General features: G+C 49.1%; 1 protein-coding gene across 4 annotated transcripts in view; it reads left to right on the top strand.

Moving 5' to 3' along the window:
• MED15 (mediator complex subunit 15) overlaps positions 1 to 19200 on the top strand; it is a 68705-nt gene that overhangs the window by 33468 nt on the left and 16037 nt on the right. The window contains exons 1-7 of one of the 4 annotated variants that reach the window (XM_072803591.1): positions 3062 to 3215; positions 3445 to 3496; positions 5235 to 5264; positions 7019 to 7231; positions 14701 to 14945; positions 16049 to 16378; positions 18146 to 18274. In XM_072803591.1, the coding sequence (XP_072659692.1) occupies positions 7024 to 7231; positions 14701 to 14945; positions 16049 to 16378; positions 18146 to 18274 (912 nt within the window). In that variant the 5' untranslated portion in view covers positions 3062 to 3215; positions 3445 to 3496; positions 5235 to 5264; positions 7019 to 7023. Of the gene's footprint in view, positions 1 to 3061; positions 3216 to 3444; positions 3497 to 5234; positions 5265 to 7018; positions 7232 to 14700; positions 14946 to 16048; positions 16379 to 18145; positions 18275 to 19200 lie in introns of those variants that run through there. The other 3 variants (XM_072803589.1, XM_072803592.1, XM_072803590.1) reach the window with 3 other exon arrangements.

A 19200-nucleotide genomic window follows, 5' to 3' on the forward strand; every position in this document is an offset into this window, starting at 1 on the left:
GTGGAATGAAGTTTAAGATTTCTTTGCAGCTCTGTTAGTCCTTAAAGTGCATCCCTTCCACTAAGGATGTGCAGGTTTTTGTTTGCTTTTTTTGTTTTTTAAATAACCACTCAAAATAATTCTTTTCGCTGTATAATTCTGACACCTGCCTGATAGTTGGCTTATACATTTCATTTTATTTTGAATTTTTTAGGAATTGCACTTTTTTCTTTTGGCTTGTTAGTTTTATGTTCAATTTGGTTAAAAAAAAAAAAAAGGTACCTGCTTCCAATGTGAAAACCATAAAACAATGTGTGAAGTCTCATTTCCAGCCCAACCCCTGGTATCTCTGGGGGTAACTGTTTATCTCCGATTTTGGTTTATCCTTCCAATATTTCTTTTTGCAGATACAAGTGCATATATGTATTCAGATTGCCCATGTCTTAGACAAAAGGTAGTGTACAGTGTGTAGTGTATGGTGCCTGGAATTTTATATGGAGCCTGTGTATGTCCCTGCTCCTGCTGTTCCCCCCACGTCTGTGTGGGGAGGCATCCTTCACTCTTGTCATTGGGCCTTCATGCTAGACTTGCACAGGTCAAGCAAGGGTTTATTTTTTTTTTATTTTTTTATTTTTTTTCAAGCAAGGGTTTAAACTACAAAGCTTTCCCCCACACATTTCTGTCTTCTCATATGCAAACCAGACACATCTGCCTCAGTAGGTGGTTGGGCCGATTAAATGCATTGATAAATGTAAAGGTTTTGAGCTGTGCTTGGCACCACATTAAGTGCCACAGTGTTAGCTCTTACTACTGGTCTGGGAATATCCAGCCTCATGTCATAGCCATGACACTTAGATTTTATTTTAAGATTATTTATTTATGTATTCATGAGAGACACAGAGGCAAAGACATAGACTGAGGGAGAAGCAGGCTTCTTGCAGGGAGCCCAGTGCGGGACTCGATCTCTAGACCCTGGGATCACACCCTGACCTGAAGGCAGACACTCAACCGCTGAGCTACCCAGGCATCCCAACACTTAGATTTTTGATGTTGAGTGAGGGAGATGGTAAAAACTGAGTGAAGCTAAGGGACGTCACATGCTATTCAGGCCTTTCTCTGGAGTAGTCCCAGAGAGGAGGGGTGAGCCTAGGAATTCCCACAGTGGGGCAGGCCAGTCAGAACTTCTGAGTTAAGAACCAAGGGAATAAAGCAGCCCGTCCTAGGGGACAATGAAAGGTGCAGTCTCAGACCTCAGGGTCTTCTGAGAGAGGAACACTGGCAGCAGATGTGCAGCACTCAGCTCCCAGTGGTTCCTGGGTGGCCTGGCTGGCCATTGTGAGAATCTTGGCAATGTATTTAACCTGCAGGAAAACCTCGTGGCCGCTGTGTGACTAACTGCTTCCGGTGCCCATGTCTCCTGTCGGGTAGCCACACCTCTCCGTCCTTCCCCTGTCCCCCAGGCCTCATCATGCTGGTCTGGTCTGGTCCCCAGAGCCTCCACTCTACCCACCTGGCAGCGGGGTGGCCTCAGCTGGGAGCAAACCACGCTGGGCCATCCAGCTCTGGGCCAGGGACTGCAGCAGGGCTCTGAGCACCCAGTCCTGGTTGTGTTTTAAAGACCTTGGGGACACACCCTTGAACCCCATTTTTATTGTATCTTGCGTCTGTTGAAAGTATCTGGTTGGTTTTTCAACATATTTCCTCATTTTATTTTTTATGGAATTAGAGAAAACTACAGATTCTTTTAAGGTATCCCCAATTTAACAGCTGGCCCATGGCCTTAACAAGACATCCTCTTACTCTTGTACTTGGCCACCTCATTTCCTGAGCTTCCTTTGCGCCCCCACACCCCACCCTTCCTTGCTTCCTCTTCACCACACTGCTGTTCCTCAAGGACTGGCTTCACAGGTGATCCACAGGCAGGAGCCCTTCACCCCTAGATGTTTTCTTTCCTATCAGAAATTGGTGGGGGCAGTTGGAAATTGGGAGTGTTGACAAATACCTGCTAAGTGTCCCTTTGCTCCAGCAGAGGCTCACTGTCTCTCTGTACCTATCCCCTTTGCACGTGCTTGTCATCCCAGCTTTGCCTTCCCCAGGCCTATTCCCCTCGTTTTGTCTCTGCTGGTTCCCTGAGCCAAAACAGAGCGGTCAGGTGAAATTTGGAGATAGATGAGGAGTAATGAAGATTTAGAAAGTGCCTATATTTTTATTTTTATTTTTATTTTTTTAATTTTTATTTATTTGTGATAGTCACAGAGAGAGAGAGAGAATGAGGTAGAGACACAGGCAGAGGGAGAAGCAGGCTCCATGCACCGGGAGCCCGACGTGGGATTCGATCCCGGGTCTCCAGGATCGCGCCCTGGGCCAAAGGCAGGCGCCAAACTGCTGCGCCACCCAGGGATCCCGAAAGTGCCTATATTTTTATATTCTCCTGAGACTACTTTTCCCTGAAGGTGTTTCTTTTGACACTAGGTTTACTGTTTGTTCTTGGACTCACAGGCCTGTGTCCCCAGGGTAGTAGCACAGCAGGTGGTGGCCTGGTGGCCAGGTCCTGGGTTGTATGGGTGTCATCCCATCTGTCTGTTGTCGAGTGGACTCTCAATGCTGCAGTGACTTAGGAAGGAGGGTTGTGGGAGCAAGGCATAGAGCAAAGGCTTTGCCCATTCTGGGATGCCTTGCTGGCGTTTCAAGGAGGGGAAGGATGATACAGCATCTCTGAAATAAGATTTTAATTCAGCCTTCATTGACCACAGGACAAACTCAACAGTGATGACTTCCCCAAAACCCCTGGGAGTGGGTGTCCTTGATTGCAAAGGGGACAGTCGGTAAAGGCAGGCCCTGCTGTGCCGTTCCAGCAGCCAGGCAGCCGGGAAGAAGGAGAAGGCCCTCAGCAGTGGCCTTCACCTGCCACCCTTGCGTGACACTGTGCCCTCTCCCTTGCCTGTGCAGTAAATTCCGATTAACGCAGATCTCCGAAAGGCACAGCCAGGGGCGTACATCCAGATTTGCATGCAAGCACGTCAGCAGTGAAAGAGCAACAGGCCCAGTATTAAAAGCGAAAGTACTTGGATACAAATAGTGCAAAGACAAAAGCAGCCCGCCCATGTCTACTGCTGATGTGCCTTGTGACCTCAGGCTGGCCCCTCTGTGAGAGGAGGGGTCCCTGAGCTGGCTGGCAGCCCTCTCAGTTGAGCATTTACCCCAGCGTGGAAGGAGCAGCAGTTTGACGCCTCTCGGTATCCCTCTTGGCTTTTTTGTTTCTTTGTGCTTTTTGTTGGCCTGCTGTAGCTGAGCACTGACAGCTCTTCTCTGAGAGATTCCAGAGGACGCCGAGCCAGGCGGGCTAAGAGCCTTTGAGGAAGAACCCTGTGCTCCGTGACACAGCAGCGCAGGGGGGTGGGAAGGGCCGTCACACAGCTTCACTTCTTCATCTGGGATTAAACTGCTTCCTGTTTTTACTTTTAGGACGAATACCTTTCTCTCGTGGCCAGGCTCATTATCCATTTTCGAGACATTCGTAAGTAAAAATTTATATTTCTGGGTGTTTTTGATGGCCAGGAGAGGTTGGGCCTTTCTTGGGGCGGTGGAGGCTTTCTTGGCCACAGTGCCTGTGGCAGAATGTCTGTAAAAAAAAAAAAAAAAGCTCCTGTTTTCTGGGAAGTTCGACATTGCTTTGCATTTGATTCCATTTCCCATCCTCTCAAAGCCTCAACCTCAAAAATGCTGATTTTGGCATAATGGAAATGTTAGCCTTCAAGTGGTCTGGACTATTTTTGCTTGTCCATGAACATCTCCTTTTTCAAAAGACTGTTGCCTTTGTCTCTAGGCAGTTCTTAAATAAGCCAGGTTTATCCTGGAAAAGAAACTTCCTTCCCTAGGAGTTGGTTTATTGACCCCTGGGGGTCTAACCTAAATGTGGCTCCTGTGTCAGACTGGAGCTTCATGAGTCTTGCCTCTGGCTCCCTGCCTGCTGAGGGTCGCCCATCGCCTACTACATTCCAGCCCCTCTGATTCACAGGGTCCTGCTGGGGTTGCTGGGGTCCTGTCAGCCCAGCCTGGGGGCATCAGTGGCTCTTGAGAAGTATGTGTCCTTGCAGACTGGGCTCAGGAGTCTTGGTGGTCTTGTGTGTTATACATAAGCCTGGAGGACACTTGAGTATTCCTGGATGGTCACAGTGTTTAAAAGAAACCAGGTTGGCAGGGCCCTCTGGGGTTTCAGTCAACAGCGCCTCCTGCCGGCCTGGCTACAGTTGTGTGACCACAAGAGATGGGTTCCTCTTGACACAGGCTGTCTTTGGAGCACACACTTGGCGGTCCAGTGGCTTCTGTCTGGACTTGTAGAGGTGGCTACAGTTTTAGTCAGTACTCTCAGACAAAAGGAGATGTTGGGAACCCCAGAGCCCCTGTGTGGTCCATAGGTATTGCGTTTTTCCATACTGACTTTTTACTAGAATGACAGCTGGATGAACTTGATTCTACTCTCTTTGCCATGTTTGGGAAGGTCCTATGGTGTTTAGAACAAATTGCCAGAACTAGGAGCCTGAGGAATGAGCAGCCTGGATGAGACACCTTGATTTGTCGTGGCAAGTGGCTCGGCTTGTCAGGGCTGGGCTGTCTTGGCCTGTTTGGGAAGTGGCTCTGGTATAGGTGTACACAGCCTTGGGGGCCAGGCATATCCGCTGCCTGCTACCGGCTTGTCCCTCACCCAGCGAGGAAGGCCCTATTGCAGCACTTACCTCCTGGTGCTAGGGGCAGCTATAGATCCGACTTCTAGCCAACCTTGGACAGACTCACTTTCCCCATGGAGAAAGTGGGGCTGCTGCCTCACCAGAACAAGCTGAAAAAGGAGGTGTTGTGGCAGTCTTGGCATCGTTCCGGGCCCATCGCAGATCCCTACAGCTCTCATGTTTGTTGCTCGGGGCCCCACTGAGACGCTGCACTCAGGAAGGATAGAGAGCCAGATTAGGCCCACAGCAAGCTTCTGCCTGGGAGGCAGTTCTCCGAGGCCCTGGATTGACCATGGGCCGTTCTAGACCCTCTTCCCTCAGACCCCCATAAGTGTCACTTTTGCCCGGAGTGGACACACATGCACGCACGCACGCACACACACACACGCCCAAGGTATCTTTTATCTTTTGTTTAATTTCAGCAAATGACCTTTAGGCAAATGCCTCCAAAGCTGACTTATTGTGGAAATATGTGGTTATATAAAACTTTGTTTACTTTGTTTTTTGTTTCTGTTTTTTTAAACACAGATAACAAAAAATCTCAAGCTTCTGTCAGTGGTAAGAGTTTATCCTGTTCGAATTAAAGTTTTATTCTAACCTTGGGTTTGGGGCTGCAAGAATGCAATTGCGGATGCTTGCATGCGCCTGGGTTAAGCTGTCATTAGAGGAGAAAGTTCACAGAAAGAACTCTGGCTGGCCATGAGAATAGAGCCACGCCCAGCCCTCCTCCATGCTTCCTCTTTCCTGGCTGGCTGCAGAGACCTCACCATCCCATACCACTCAAATACTGTTTTTGTCCAGCGAAAAGATAATTAAAAACTCACAGTTATGGAGACATTATCTAAAATTTTGAGCTATCTGGAAGAGAATTATCATGGTATATTTACTATAATAATCTGTAGTAGTATTTTTTTTTTTTTGTAGTAGTATTTTTTAGAGAGTAGCTATGAGTTCACTTCCTCGAGGGACAAAGTTTCTTTGTAAGTTAAGAATTATTATCTTTTTAATTTCAAGACTTTATCATGTGGGAACTGTTGATGTGCGCTGGTGTTGCTGACCAAGCTGCCAGTGAAGGAGTTTAGCAAATCCCTGACGGCCAGCTGAGCTCTGATCTGTTAGGAAGGGAGCCAGCTTGGCATGCTGTTTGTCTCACTGCAGCAGTACAGCTGTAAATGCTGGGTGCCCAAGCTTGCGTCGACAGAGCTGGCCACGCCTCTCTGGGTCCGGCCTCCTTGCTGGGCTCTCTTGGCACATGCAGGGATTATCAGCCAGTCAGGACTGGGTGGGATCAAGAGTGTATGGCCAGGAAAATATCTGGGTTCTTGGCATTGGAGTGTGGGCTCCTTCAGCCCCCAGTTTTGTTCAGGGTACACTGGCTGGGCCATACCTGTCTCTAGGTAGTTGTTTGCCTTGAGTTTCCACTATTGTGACAAGAGTCTTGGGCAACTTGTTCCACATCATGGCATTGCTCACTGAGCGGACCCCACTGCCTACTGGCAAGTGTCAGTGTGCCTCATGGCCCTCTGTGGACCCTTTCCGCATGCTTCCTGCATACTTTAGCTTGTTTTGGTGTGATGTCCTGAAAACTCCATAGCAGGGGGTCCTGCACAGACTTAGCAGAGGTGGGCTTCTGGTGTGTGCGGAGACTTGTAACTTCCCTGGAGAACATCTGTCTATGCCCCCTCAATTCTCTAGCCCACAGCCTCTTTCTTACTATGAAGAAGGACCTGCTGTCCTTTTTTTTTTTTTTTTTTTTAAGATTTATTTATTTATGTGAGGGGAGGGGGGCAGAGGGAGAAGCAGGCTCCATGCTGGGAGCCCGACGTGGGACTCGATCCCGGGACTCCAGGATCACGCCCTGGGCCAAAGGCAGGCGCCAAACTGCCGAGCCACCCAGGGATCCCCAAGACCTGCTGTCCTTTGTTGTCTTTGGGGTTCCAGCTGTGTCTCACCCAGCAGGAAGGGTGTACAGCCAGGAGGGGTGGGAGCTGCTACATGTCTTCAAGGATTTGTTTGTCCCACAACATCAGGACCTTGGCACAGGCCAGACTAGGGTTTTAGATGCGTTCCCTACCCAAGAGGGCTCACGATCCAAGAGCAGTGACACACACACTGGCATTTTGGCCTCTGGGATGTGGTGGGCAATTGGGGGCCCAGAGGCTCCCAGGACTCTGGCCTTTCACTGCTTCGGGCTTTGAGGGAGTCATGCCTGGAGGTGGGAGGAAGTGTGTGCTCTGTGAGGCCTCATAGCTTTCAGAGCTTTGCGGTTCAGCAGGCACTTGGCTGAGACGCTTGCCCTTGTGTTCCCACAGACCCTATGAATGCGCTACAGAGCCTGACTGGTGGGCCAGCTGCAGGAGCAGCTGGAATCGGCATGCCTTCTCGGGGCCCAGGACAGTCTCTGGGCGGGATGGGTGGCCTTGGCACCATGGGGCAGCCGATGCCCCTCTCAGGGCAGCCACCCCCCGGCACCTCAGGGATGGCCCCACACGGCATGGCTGTTGTATCTACAGCAGCACCACAGAGTGAGTACCATGCTTCTCAGAGAACCTGCCACTTTCTTTGCAGACAATGTGCATTTTATTCCTTTGCTTAGGATGGTATTGAGGAAAGCTTGGAGAAACTCCAAGTAGCTCTTTCTTTTTATCTTTGTTATATATGGGGGGAACAAAGTTCCAAACCTTCTTCAGGCTATCAGAGGGTAAGTGACACCGAGGCCCTCCTACCCCTGGGCAGGAGTGGAGGACTCAGAGGAGATTGGGATAGTCTGGGATTCAATCCAAGGAGTTGTGTTTTGTACCTGAAGTAATTATGTCTCAGGCTATTCTTAGCCATAAAGCAGTGCTGTCAGCACCTGCACAACCCCCTAGAAGACACCTATCTCAGGAGCCATCCCTTCCATCGTTGCCTTTGCCCCTTGACCAGGCATCCCTGAAGGAGATGTCTTGCCCTCTTGGTGCTTCTCTGCAGGACCCAGCCCCTCATCCCCTCCATGCAGCTCCTCCAGCTGGTAGTGGGTATGTGGTGCCGGTCTCCCTCTCCCTTCTAGGGCCTGTTTTATTGGACCTTTGATTTTCACAAACAGTGATTTAGCATGCAGAATGTACTTCAGTACTGTGAGGTGCTTTGGTACTTTTTCCCCCTTTGTATTAATTTTTGTGTGTGTTTTTCAAAATAGTTTAAGAGTCACAGGAAGTTGCGGAATGGCACAGAGAGTGCACACATGCCCTTCACCCAGCTTCCCCAATGCTAACCTCTTAGTTCATTGTCAAACTGAGAAATGAACGTTGGAACAGTCCTGCCAACTCAAGTGGCCTTTTTTCAGACATCATCAGTTCTTACGTGCGTGCTTGCCCACAAGCTGACGTGGGTATAGTTCGTGAGGTTTGTAATGCGTGGTATCACCACCACAGTCAGCATGCAGCACCTTTCCATCATCTCTTAATAATTCCTCCCTCCAGCTTCAGGCCCTGGCAACTGCTAATCTGTTCCCCAGCACTATAATTACATCACTTTGCAAATGTTACATCGATGGAATCACACTTTTGACATTTTGAGACTGGCTTTTTTTTCACACAGTGTAATGCCTTTGAGATTCTCTAGGTTGCAACAGTAAATCATTCCTGTTCATTGCTAAGTTGTATTCCATGGAGGGGATGTTCCACAGTTTATTTATCCATTCCCCCGAAGGACTTTGAGTGGTTTCCAGCTTTGGGCTGTTACAAATAAAGCTGCTGTGACCATGGTTCATGAACAGGTTGTAACATTTCTATGTATTTTTCTCATGAATCCCTCATAGTAACACTCCAAAGAGAGCAGCGTCCCTACATCTGCTTTGCCCACAAGAGCTGGGGTCGAACCCAAGCTGCCTGCCTGATCCGAGCACCCCTGTTTTTTGTTTTTGAGTTTCCTGTGGAAGTGTCACTTTGCTCTTCACAGAGGCCATGTGCAGCCTCATTCCTGTCCACTCCTGCCCTGGAACCCCCCCATCCCCAGGCATCCTCTTCCCTCTCAGATCATCATTCTCTTCTCCTTACTGATGTCTTGCCATCTGACACTCAGCTCGTGTTCTTCATCTCCAGCTCCTTTGTCCCCTCTTGTCTTGTCAGTGTATCTGACATGCATGCAGGGCGGCTCATGGAAGGGTGCCCTGGAGAAGTACCACATCTGGCTCTTTTTCTTTTTTTTTTTTTTTTTCTGTTATGCTCTGCTTGAACTTCTTTTTTTTTATCACACTTTTATTTTTTATAATAAAAAATAGTTTTAAAGTGTATGAATTTAGAATGCTAGCATTATTTGCCTTGTTGTCTCACTCCTAAGACTTTGTTAGTTCAGTGGCAAAGCTTGGGCATCTTGCCCATACCTCCCCTCCCCCCGCCCAGTCTGACCTTGACCCACATCCTGTTTTCAGCTTCTGAGGGACCTGGTCTTCTGTGTAGGTTTATGTGGGTTCTCTACTTCCATGTCCTACTGCTGCCTGTCAGAGTCCTCCCTTTCCGCCTCGGACTGCTTGCCTGCCTGGTCTGTGAAATAGTGGTTGTGGCCTTATGGACATTTGTTTTTCCTTTCTGACAGTTTCTCCGAATGCCACTGTGGGATTAAGGCAGCTTCAGGGCAGGGCCAGAGGTTTTGCAAGGGTTCTTAAAGGATAGCCCGGGACACACTGTGGTAGTCTCTGGTGACCTGGATTCGTCATGGAAACAGACCACTGGCTGTAGGTGAGGCTGGGGGGCTTGAATACAGCATTAGAAGGGAGACCTACTTTTCACTCTACATTTCTGTTCCTCAGTGAGTTTTATATCATGTGTCTGTAAAACCAACTTTAAAAACAAGGCCTATTTCTGGCTGTTTGACAGACTGGATGCTGAGGAACCATCGTCCTTCTAGCCAAGTAGATCCTAGCTGCAATTTGGATTGTAGGCCCAGTGGAAGGTAGAAGCATTTGCCTGCTGTGCCTTGGCCCACTGCAAGATTGGATAAAGCAAGCCTGGAATCCCTATGGGTAGCGGGATTTGTGCTGGGGCCTTTGGCATACCTCACTCCCCCAGAAGGAAGAGCAGATTGGAGGACAGTGCCCTTAGTTTAGGCCTGTGGGAATTCCAGATTAAGGTCAAGCATTGAGCACACAATCAAAGACCAAGCCTGAAAGGAAGTAGAGGCACCAGGAGGAGGTAATAGGAACAATGAACAGATGTGGAGATGCCCAGGGACCACACACATAACCACTGTTAGCTATGGGTGTGGCCTGATTAAAGAAATAAAGGATGGAACTCCAGATGAACAGGCACTATAATGGCTGGTAGAGTGGCCAAGCAGTTTTGAGAACAAACCAGGGAAAACTTGTAGAAATGAGAAATAAAATTATTGAAACTAAAAAGTGGAAATGAATGAACAACAGTTTAGATACAATTAAAGAAAGAATTTGTGCACTGGAGGCAACATTTGAAGACACTATCTAAAATGTAGTCCAGAGAAGAGGACATGGAAAATAGGAGGGTGAGAAATGCAGAGGATAAGGGGTACCTGGGTAGCTCAATCGTTTAAATGTTTAAGTCGGGGGATCCCTGGGTGGCGCAGTGGTTTGGCGCCTGCCCAGGGCGCGATCCTGGAGACCCGGGATCGAATCCCACATCGGGCTCCAGGTGCATGGAGCCTGCTTCTCCCTCTGCCTGTGTCTCTGCCTCTCTCTCTCCCTCTCTCTCTCTCTCTCTCTCTGTGACTATCATAAAAAAAATTTTTTTTAAACGTTTAAGTCGTTTAAGACGTGAGATCATGCACATCATGCATGATCTCAGGGTTGTGAGATGGAGCTCCACGCTGGGCGCGGAGCCTGCTAAGATTCTCTGCCTCGTCTCCAAAAAGAAATGCAGAGGATAAAATTAGAGTCTAACAACTAATAAAACGACCGAGTAGTGAGAACAGAAGCACACCAGTCTGTGAGGAGCTGGTGGCTAAAAACCCCACGGTCCCAAGCAGGATAAATAAGGCATCTCTGCCTTAACCCATTTTTGGGAAACCACAGAACACCAAAGGCCAGAGGAGTACCTTAGAAATAGCCAGTTGCTAGAAATGAGCAAGAAATAAACTCAGTGGACTTGGTGATGGTATCAAGAAGAGAGAAGGAGGTTGGTGGAGCCCAGGGGATAGAGCTACCGACCTTAGTCATGTGCCAGCAAAACTCCCAAGGACTAGGGGGAAGCAGACATTTTAGATAAACAAAGTCCAAGAGACCTTCACTAAAAGGTTTTTTATTTGCTCACCCTTTCCTCTTATTTCTCAGACGGTCCTTCCTGTGATGCCAGATGTAAAATGATAGAAGAAACTTTTTTTTTTTTTTTTTTTTAATGCATGAGAGAGAGAGAGGCGGAGAAGCAGGCTCCATGGAGGGAGCCCAATGTGGGACTCGATTCCAGGTCTCCAGGATCAGGCCCTGCACTGAAGGTGGCACTAAACCGCTGAGCCACCTGGGCCGCCCAAAGAAACAATTTTTATGTGAGGTAGCCAGTGTGTGTAAATCTAAGCAGTGATTCTCATCTATTTTGTACCCTGAGGGATATTTGGCAGTATTTGGAGACATTTTGGATGTCACAACTGTGGGAGCACTACTGGCATCTAGCGTAGAGGCCAGAGATACTGGTAAACCTCTTAAATGCACAGGACAGCCCCCTACAACCTAGACTTCTCTATCCCAAAATTTTGGTCAACACAAGGTTGAAAATCCCTGGTGTAAACAAAAATCACCTCTATAAAATAATAATGCTCCCAGCTATAACTATACAGATGTGCTACAGTCCAAGCACTATTTTGAGTGTTTTACCTATAACAGATTTTTATTTATGTATTTATATATGTATGTATTTATTTAAAATACCGTATTTATTTATTCATGAGAGACAGAGAGAGGCAGAGACACAGGCACAGGGAGAAGCAGGCTCCCTGTGGGAAACCTGATGCGAGACTCAATCCCAGGACTCCAGTATCAATGCCCTGAGCTAGGCAATGCTCAATCGCTGAACCACTTAAGCGTCCCCTATAACAGATTCTTAATTCTTAGTTCAGTGTGTAGGTACTGTTATTTTCTCTTCCACTGAGGTACAGAGCAGTGACAGAGTTGGGGCTTGAGTCCAGGCAGTCTGGGTCAGAGGCTGTACCCCAGCCATTATCCCTTCCTGCCTTCTTTTTAAAAAATTAATTAATTGATTTTTTTTAAGTTTTATTTGAAAAAAAAAAGTTTTATTTGAGGAGGGGGAGAGCACAAGTTGGAGGAGGCGGGCAGAGGGAGTGGGAGAAGCAGACTCCACCGCTGATCAGGGAGCCTGAGACGATGCAGGGCTGCATCCAAGACCCCAGGATCAAGATCAGAGCAGAAGGCAGACACTTAACCAACTGAGCCACTCTGGCACTCTGTCCTGCCTCTTAATGTAAGTGTGCTATATGGGTGTAAGAAGATAAACAGTGACCAAACTAAATGGAAGTTAGGAAGTGTATCCCAAGTACAGATACCAAGTCTATCATGTGCATGTGAAACCTATTTTAAAAAATAGTGTTCTGGGATCCCTGGGTGGCGCAGCGGTTTGGCGCCTGCCTTTGGCCCAGGGCGCGATCCTAGAGACCCAGGATCGAATCCCACATCGGGCTCCTGGTGCATGGAGCCTGCTTCTCCCTCTGCCTCTCTCTCTCTCTCTCTGTGACTATCATAAAAAATTAAAAAAAATAAAAATAAAAAATAAAAAATAGTGTTCTAAGGTTTTTATATTTGGGAAAGAGGTTAAAATATGGGTAAATTTTATACTTTGGTAAGTTAAATATGCATGATGAAATTGAAAAAATAATTGCTTTTAAAAAAGAAAAAAAGAAAAATTGCTAAAACAATAGAAATAGTTTGTAAATCCCAAACCAGTACAAAAAAAATGTAATAAAAAACCAAAAATCCAAACAACACACAAAATTCAGCTCAATCATCCAACAAAAATATAATTCGGAGGGACTTGCATGGTCTAGTCGGTGGAGTGTGTGACTCTTAAATCTCAAGGTTCGATCTCTGCTTTGGGTGTAGAGATTACTTAAAAATAAAAATCCCTAAATAAATAAAGATGTAAATATACATATATAATTCAGAAAAGGAAGGAAAAAAATGTCAGTTATACCTCAAAAAGCTGGAAAAAAAGCGGGAGGGAAAGAAGCTTAGGAAAGAGAAGACATACAAATAAGCTGAGAAATACAAGCAATCACAATATATGTGAATGTGTTGACAAAACTTTCCTGCTAAAAGATAGGAAATGTGAGATTGTAAATGAAAGGCAACGCTACAGCTATATTGTCTTTACAAGAAACCCACCTAGAATATAAGACACAAAAAGATTTTAAAATGAAAGGTGCGTTGGACAGCTCCTCCTCTCAGTTATTGATAGTTAAGCAGACGAGAGGGGGTGCATCTAGCAAAGATTTGAACAGCATCGTCATCTAGGCATGTGGATGGAACAAATACAAGAATAAACCATAAAACAAGCCTCAACACTCTCACAGTAGTGCTGCCATACACATAATGTCTCCTCGCTGTCAAACAGAAGTCTGTAATGAAAAAAGAAATTTAAAAATTCATACAGCAGCAGAATGGCTAAAATAACACTCCCAAATGCTGGCAAGGATGAGAAGAAACCAGATCACTCGTACATTGCTGGTGGGAATGTAAAATGGTTCAGCTTCTTTAAAAATTAAACATACAACCCTGCAGTCACACTCTTGGTCATCTATCCCAGAGACATGAAAACTTAAATTCCCACCAAAACCTGTATGTGAGTGTTTGTGGCAGCATTATGATAGTCCAAATCTATGATCACTCCCAAATGTCCTTTATGGTATGAATGGTTGAACAGAGATACCTGTATCATGGAATACAACTTGGCAGTGGAAAGGAAAGAGCTACTGATACTCATTGCATCCTAGATGATCTTCAGGGAATCATGCTAAATGAAAAAAGCGGTCATCCTAGAGAGCCCCCATTTACGTAACATTTTTGAAATGACAAAATACTGGAAACTGAAGACACCTTAGTGGCTGCCCAGGGTATTGAAGGAAGTGACACCAGGTGGTGCTGGGGGATCCCTGTGATGTTGGAACTTTCAGTATCTTTGACTCTGATGGTGACTGAATCCACCCCGGTGAGGAAGTTGTATAGAACTTAACACACCTACACAAATGAGCACACATTCTGATTGTGTCATTATGTTATAATTTTGCAGAATGGTACTGTTTGGGGAAACTGGGCAAAGTGTACAAAGGATCTCTGGATTATTTCTCTTTTTCTAAAATAACAAATTTTTGAAATTATAATTCACATACTTGTGGTTCACCCATTTAAAGTGCAACGTTCAGTGATTTTTAAATGTGTTCACAGAGTTGGGCAACCATCACCACAATCAATTTTAGAACATTTTCATCACCCCAAAAGAAACTGGACCACAGAAAATCCTGTAAATGTTTGTTGATATCAGCATGATTCATAACCACCAAAAGGTGGAAACAGCCCAGAGGTCCATCAGCTGATGGGTGGATAAACATAATGTAGCAAATCCTTACCATGGAATACTATTCGGCAATAAAAAGAAATGAACTGCGCCTGCAACATGGGTGAACCTTGTAAATATTACCCTCCATGAAAGAAGCCAGTCACAAAAAGCCACATGCTGTGAGATTCCATTGATAAGAGGTGCCCAGAATTGGCAACTCCACAGAGAGACCGAGAGGAGCTCAGTGGTTGCCAGAGGCTGGGCCTCTTGGCCATTCCAAAGACGGAATTGGCCCTTTTCTCTCCTCTCTCTTGTCAGAGAGAAATTCAGAGTAATAAATTCCATAATCAACGCAGACAGTGTCCCCGGCGCCTCCGTTGGTCTCTCCTACATGGAGTGTGGAGCTCCAGTGCCTGTGGGCGCCGCGGGCCGTGGGCCCGCCCTCCCCGCGCTGCGCCCCGCCTGACTCGCCGCTCTGCCTCCAGCCCAGCTGCAGCTCCAGCAGGTGGCGCTGCAGCAGCAGCAGCAGCAGTTCCAGCAGCAGCAGGTGGCGCTGCAGCAGCAGCAGCAGCAACAGCAGCAACAGCAGCAGCAGCAGCAGTTCCAGGCCCAGCAGAATGCCATGCAGCAGCAGTTCCAGGCGGTGGTGCAGCAGCAGCAGCAGCTCCAGCAGCAGCAGCAGCAGCAGCAGCAACACCTGATTAAATTGCATCATCAAAACCAGCAGCAGGTACTAGGTGCCCCGGCTCCATGCTCAGCCTCCCCCATCCGAGGCCCTGGAGCCGTGGACACACGCCAGCCACAGTTCTGGGTGTGGGGACCCGGAGGTGGCCACAGCTCCTCCTGATGCCCGGTGCCCGGGCTTCCTCCTCTGGGGGCTTCCCGCAGAGCCCAGGGCAGGGAGGAGAAAGACGCCCCAACTTGTCAGGCGGGCACTGGGATGGTACAAGGAGGGCCTCTCCATCAGGATTCATGTCTGGCCGTGGGCCTACTGTGTGCCAGGGAAGGGAGGGGACGCTGGATCCATGAAGGCTTCTGGGTATAAGCGATTCGTGTAGGCATTAACTGAAGCAAGAAGTGAGAAGAGCACTCCAAGGCGCAGGGATGCCTGAGCCGTCCTATGAGCATGTTTCTGTTGAGTACTTGCATGCCTCCTGTTTTGTCTCTGAATGGTTTGGTGTCTGGACGCAGCTCTAACTGAACCTCCTGTCTCCCACGGGGAAACAGCAGTGTCACATTAGAAGCCCTGCTTAGAAGAAACTGTTTTCTTCCTCCTGTGGTTGGCAGGCAGCATCTAGACATATTAAGCATCCATCGTCAGGTCTGCTCTTGGTTGAGGGAGGGAAGGCCTGAGGGGACCTCTCCACTTGCCCACCCTCCACAGGCCTGGGCTTACTGCCTCTGTTTCCCAGCAGCCACCCTCCTGGGTCTCGGAGGCCCCCTCCCCCAGAGCTGACTATGATCCTCAGTCCCAGTTTTCCTCCTCATCCTGGAAAATGGACATTGACTATCTCCCTCAGGCTCATACTATTGCCCACTCTGGTGACCAGACAAGCAGCTGTGGGGAGGCCGCAGAGGTCTGCAGCCACCCGAGCATTTACCCCAGCTTCCATGGGGCTGGACCTCTATATAACCCTTCCAAAGCCCTCTGGATCCTTCCCTTCATTCTCTCAGGCTCAGGCATGGCCAGTGCCCAGTGGCCAGAGCACGGCCACACATTTGGCATGTCTTCAGTGTCCTGTGAGGGCAGCGCGGGCAGGCTCCTCAGGGCCAAGGCTGACACAGGGCCCAGAGGTGGGTGGGGTGACGGAGTCTGGCTTCTTCTGCCCCTAGATACAGCAGCAGCAACAGCAGCTACAGCGGATGGCACAGCTGCAGCTGCAGCAGCAACAACAGCAGCAGCAGCAAGCTTTGCAGGCCCAGCCGCCACTCCAGCAACCACCAATGCAGCAGCCCCAGCCTCCCCCCTCCCAGGCTCTGCCCCAGCAGCTACAGCCCATGCACCACCCGCAGCACCACCAGCCACCACCACAGCCCCAACAGCCACCAGTTGCTCAGAACCAGCCATCTCAGCTCCCGCCGCAGTCACAGACCCAGCCTCTGGTGTCACAGGCTCCGGCCCTCCCTGGACAGATGCTGTATGCCCAACCTCAGCTGAAACTCGTGAGTATCTGTGGCTTATGGAGGGGCTACAGCCTTTCTCTGGGTGTACATATGGCCAGCAGCTGTTGCCAGGGGTTCGAGGCTAGAGCGGGGTGTGTCCTCTTCAAGCACTGGGATGTCAGTGGCCCTTCCCCATGCTAGCCTCAGCATCAAGCTTGGCAAGGGAGTGTGTGTCCCAAGAGCTGCCGTACTCTGCACAGAGGCGCCCTTGCTGCTGGGCAGCAGTGTTCTCCTGAGCAGCCTGCCTGATTTCGGCAACAGCCATGGCATTTTAAGACTGGGTGGTCAGGTGGACAGCAGTACGCATGTTCTCGCTGTGAAGGTGGGTGTGCAGCCTCATTGAGTGTCCACGGTGGTCTGCCAACTGCTCGGAATCAGGTTCTGTCATTACCATGGTTTTGAAGAAGAGTATTAATGGAAAATAGTATTATTGTCAGTTTTTTTTTAAGATTTTATATATGTATTTATTTATTTTTTAAAGATTTTTATTTATTCATGAGAGAGAGAGAGAGAGAGAGAGAAAGAGAGAGGCAGAAACATAGGCAGAAGGAGAAGCAGGCTCCATGCAGGGAGCCCAGTGTGGGACTCGATCCTGGGACTCCAGGATCATGCCCTTGGCTGAAGGCAGGCGCTCAACTGCTGAGCCATCCAGGTGTCCCAAAGATTTGATTTACTTATTTGATACAGAGCAAGAACACAAAGTAGGGGGAGCTGCAGGCAGAAGGTGAGGGAGAAGCAGGGTCTCCACTGAGCAGGTACCTAGAATTGGGGCTCCATCCCAGGAACCCGGGATCATGACCTCAGCTAAAGGCAAATGCTTAACTGACTGAGCCACCCATTACCAAAATAATGGTTAACACATTATTTTGTCTTTTTTTTTTTTTTTAAGATTTTATTTATTTATTCATGAGAGAGAGAGAGAGAGGCAGAGACATAGGCAGAGGGAGAAGCAGGCTCCATGCAGGGAGCCCAACGTGGGACTCGATCCCGGGTCTCCAGGATCAGCGCTGAGCTGAAGGCGGCTCTAAACTGCTGAACCACCCGGGCTGCCCCATTATTTTCAGTCTTATGCATCTCCGTACAAAGCAAATCCAGTCAGTGATATACCGAGGACACAGTATTGTCATCAAGTCAGGGAGAACTGTATCAGGGGGCTCTTTTAATAGTTTTTTGTTTGTTTGTTTGTTTGTTTGCTTATTTCCTTGGTTTTTATGGGCTTTTCTTGTTTTGGTTCGTTGAGTGTGGAGAGGGGATGGGCCATGCTTGAACTGAGTAGTAGGCAAATGGGAGGCCCACATGGCCCGGCTGGAAGCCTGGGGAGGGTCGTGAGCAGCAAGGCATGATCCCGCCTGTCACTTTGGGACCACCAGCCCTGGTCTCATTCGAAGAATGGGGGCTCTCGTAGACCCTCAGAGTGCTTGGCCCAGAAGTCCAGTAGGCCGGGCTGTGCACTCGGCCTTGGGAGCCACCTCTTAGCTCACAGCCCTAGAGGGTAGTGGTGGCTGTCTGGCGACACCTCAGTGGGAGGGCTATGCCACTTATCATAGCCAGGGGATGTGGGCTCAACCCAGAGGTAGGCTGGTGTGGGGCATTTCTAATGAGCTGTAGGATAAGGTGAGGCCAGCAAGGTGTCACCATAGCCAGTGAAGTCATGATGATCCCATCCCTTCTTATGAAGAGCTTCAAGCCTTAGAGCTCCCACAGAGGTGGCGGGTGTCTGCCCTCTGCCCTGGGCAGCTCCAGTAGTGCTCTCCCTTCCTCCCTCAGGTCCGGGCTCCGATGGTGGTGCAGCAGCAGCAGGTGCAGCCCCAGGTGCAGCCGGTGCAGCCCCAGGTGCAGCCGCAGGCGGCAGTCCCAACAGCGCAGGCCTCCCAGATCGTGGGCTCCGGAGTGCAGGTGAGGGCTTCCGGAGTCACTGGCTGCTGCCTATCCACCTGTGCACAGAGCCAGACTGTAGACACCACATACACTGGGGGTCCTGCTTGGGTCACGGGTAGTCTGGGAACCAGTCCTTGGTGTCCTCAATGGGGCGATCTCACCTTGGTCACATCTGAGTCCCCCCAACTCTCTTCAGACCCCTCATCTTCCCTTTCCCTCTTTCTCTGAGAACACGTGTTGGGAGAGGATAGCACTGTGGTCCCAGGCTCGCCCAGGCTCAGAGTGCAGGGCTGGCGGTCGGTGTACAGCGGGGTTCTGGAAATGGAAGAGCACCAGAACGATGACGCCTGGCTCCAGCGGACTGCACGGGCTCATGCTGCGACACCTTGTTCAGCTGGCTGCCAGGGCTTGCTCTCTCTGCTGAGAAGTGTGGCGGAGGCCCGTCATGCCCACCTTCTGTATATCGGATGTTGATGGGACAGAGCAGACCTTGCCCAGCCTTTCTTAGTAGAAGCCAGATTCTCGTTGGCATTTGGGGTTTGAGATCGGGCCTCGTGATTTTCCCACAGACACCCCTCACCCCATCCTACCGGTGCTGAGGAGAGGAGACATCTAGTCTGGGGCCTTGGTTCTTTCTGTCTTCACCTGGCACTGGGGACACTGACTTGGAAGAGAGTGTTGACTTTAGACAGAACACAGGTGCTAGGTGAAGTGCCACCTACCCAGGTGCCGCCTGAGCTGGGCTGCCACCACCACCTTGCTGTGTTCCCGCCGCACTCCTTACCTGTGAGTCAGCCGAGCACCCTGTTGGGTACGCAGCACATGTCGAGCACTCCTGGGATGTTGTATGTTCTATTAGTGCCTGATGATATGTCACTAGAAAGGAGGCTCAAAATCGGCCCTGTCTAGCCCTAGCCATGTCACTCCAGTCCATGGGAAGCTGC

This window comes from Canis lupus, chromosome 27 (assembly GCF_048164855.1).
Source record: "Canis lupus baileyi chromosome 27, mCanLup2.hap1, whole genome shotgun sequence".
NCBI lineage: Eukaryota > Metazoa > Chordata > Mammalia > Carnivora > Canidae > Canis > Canis lupus.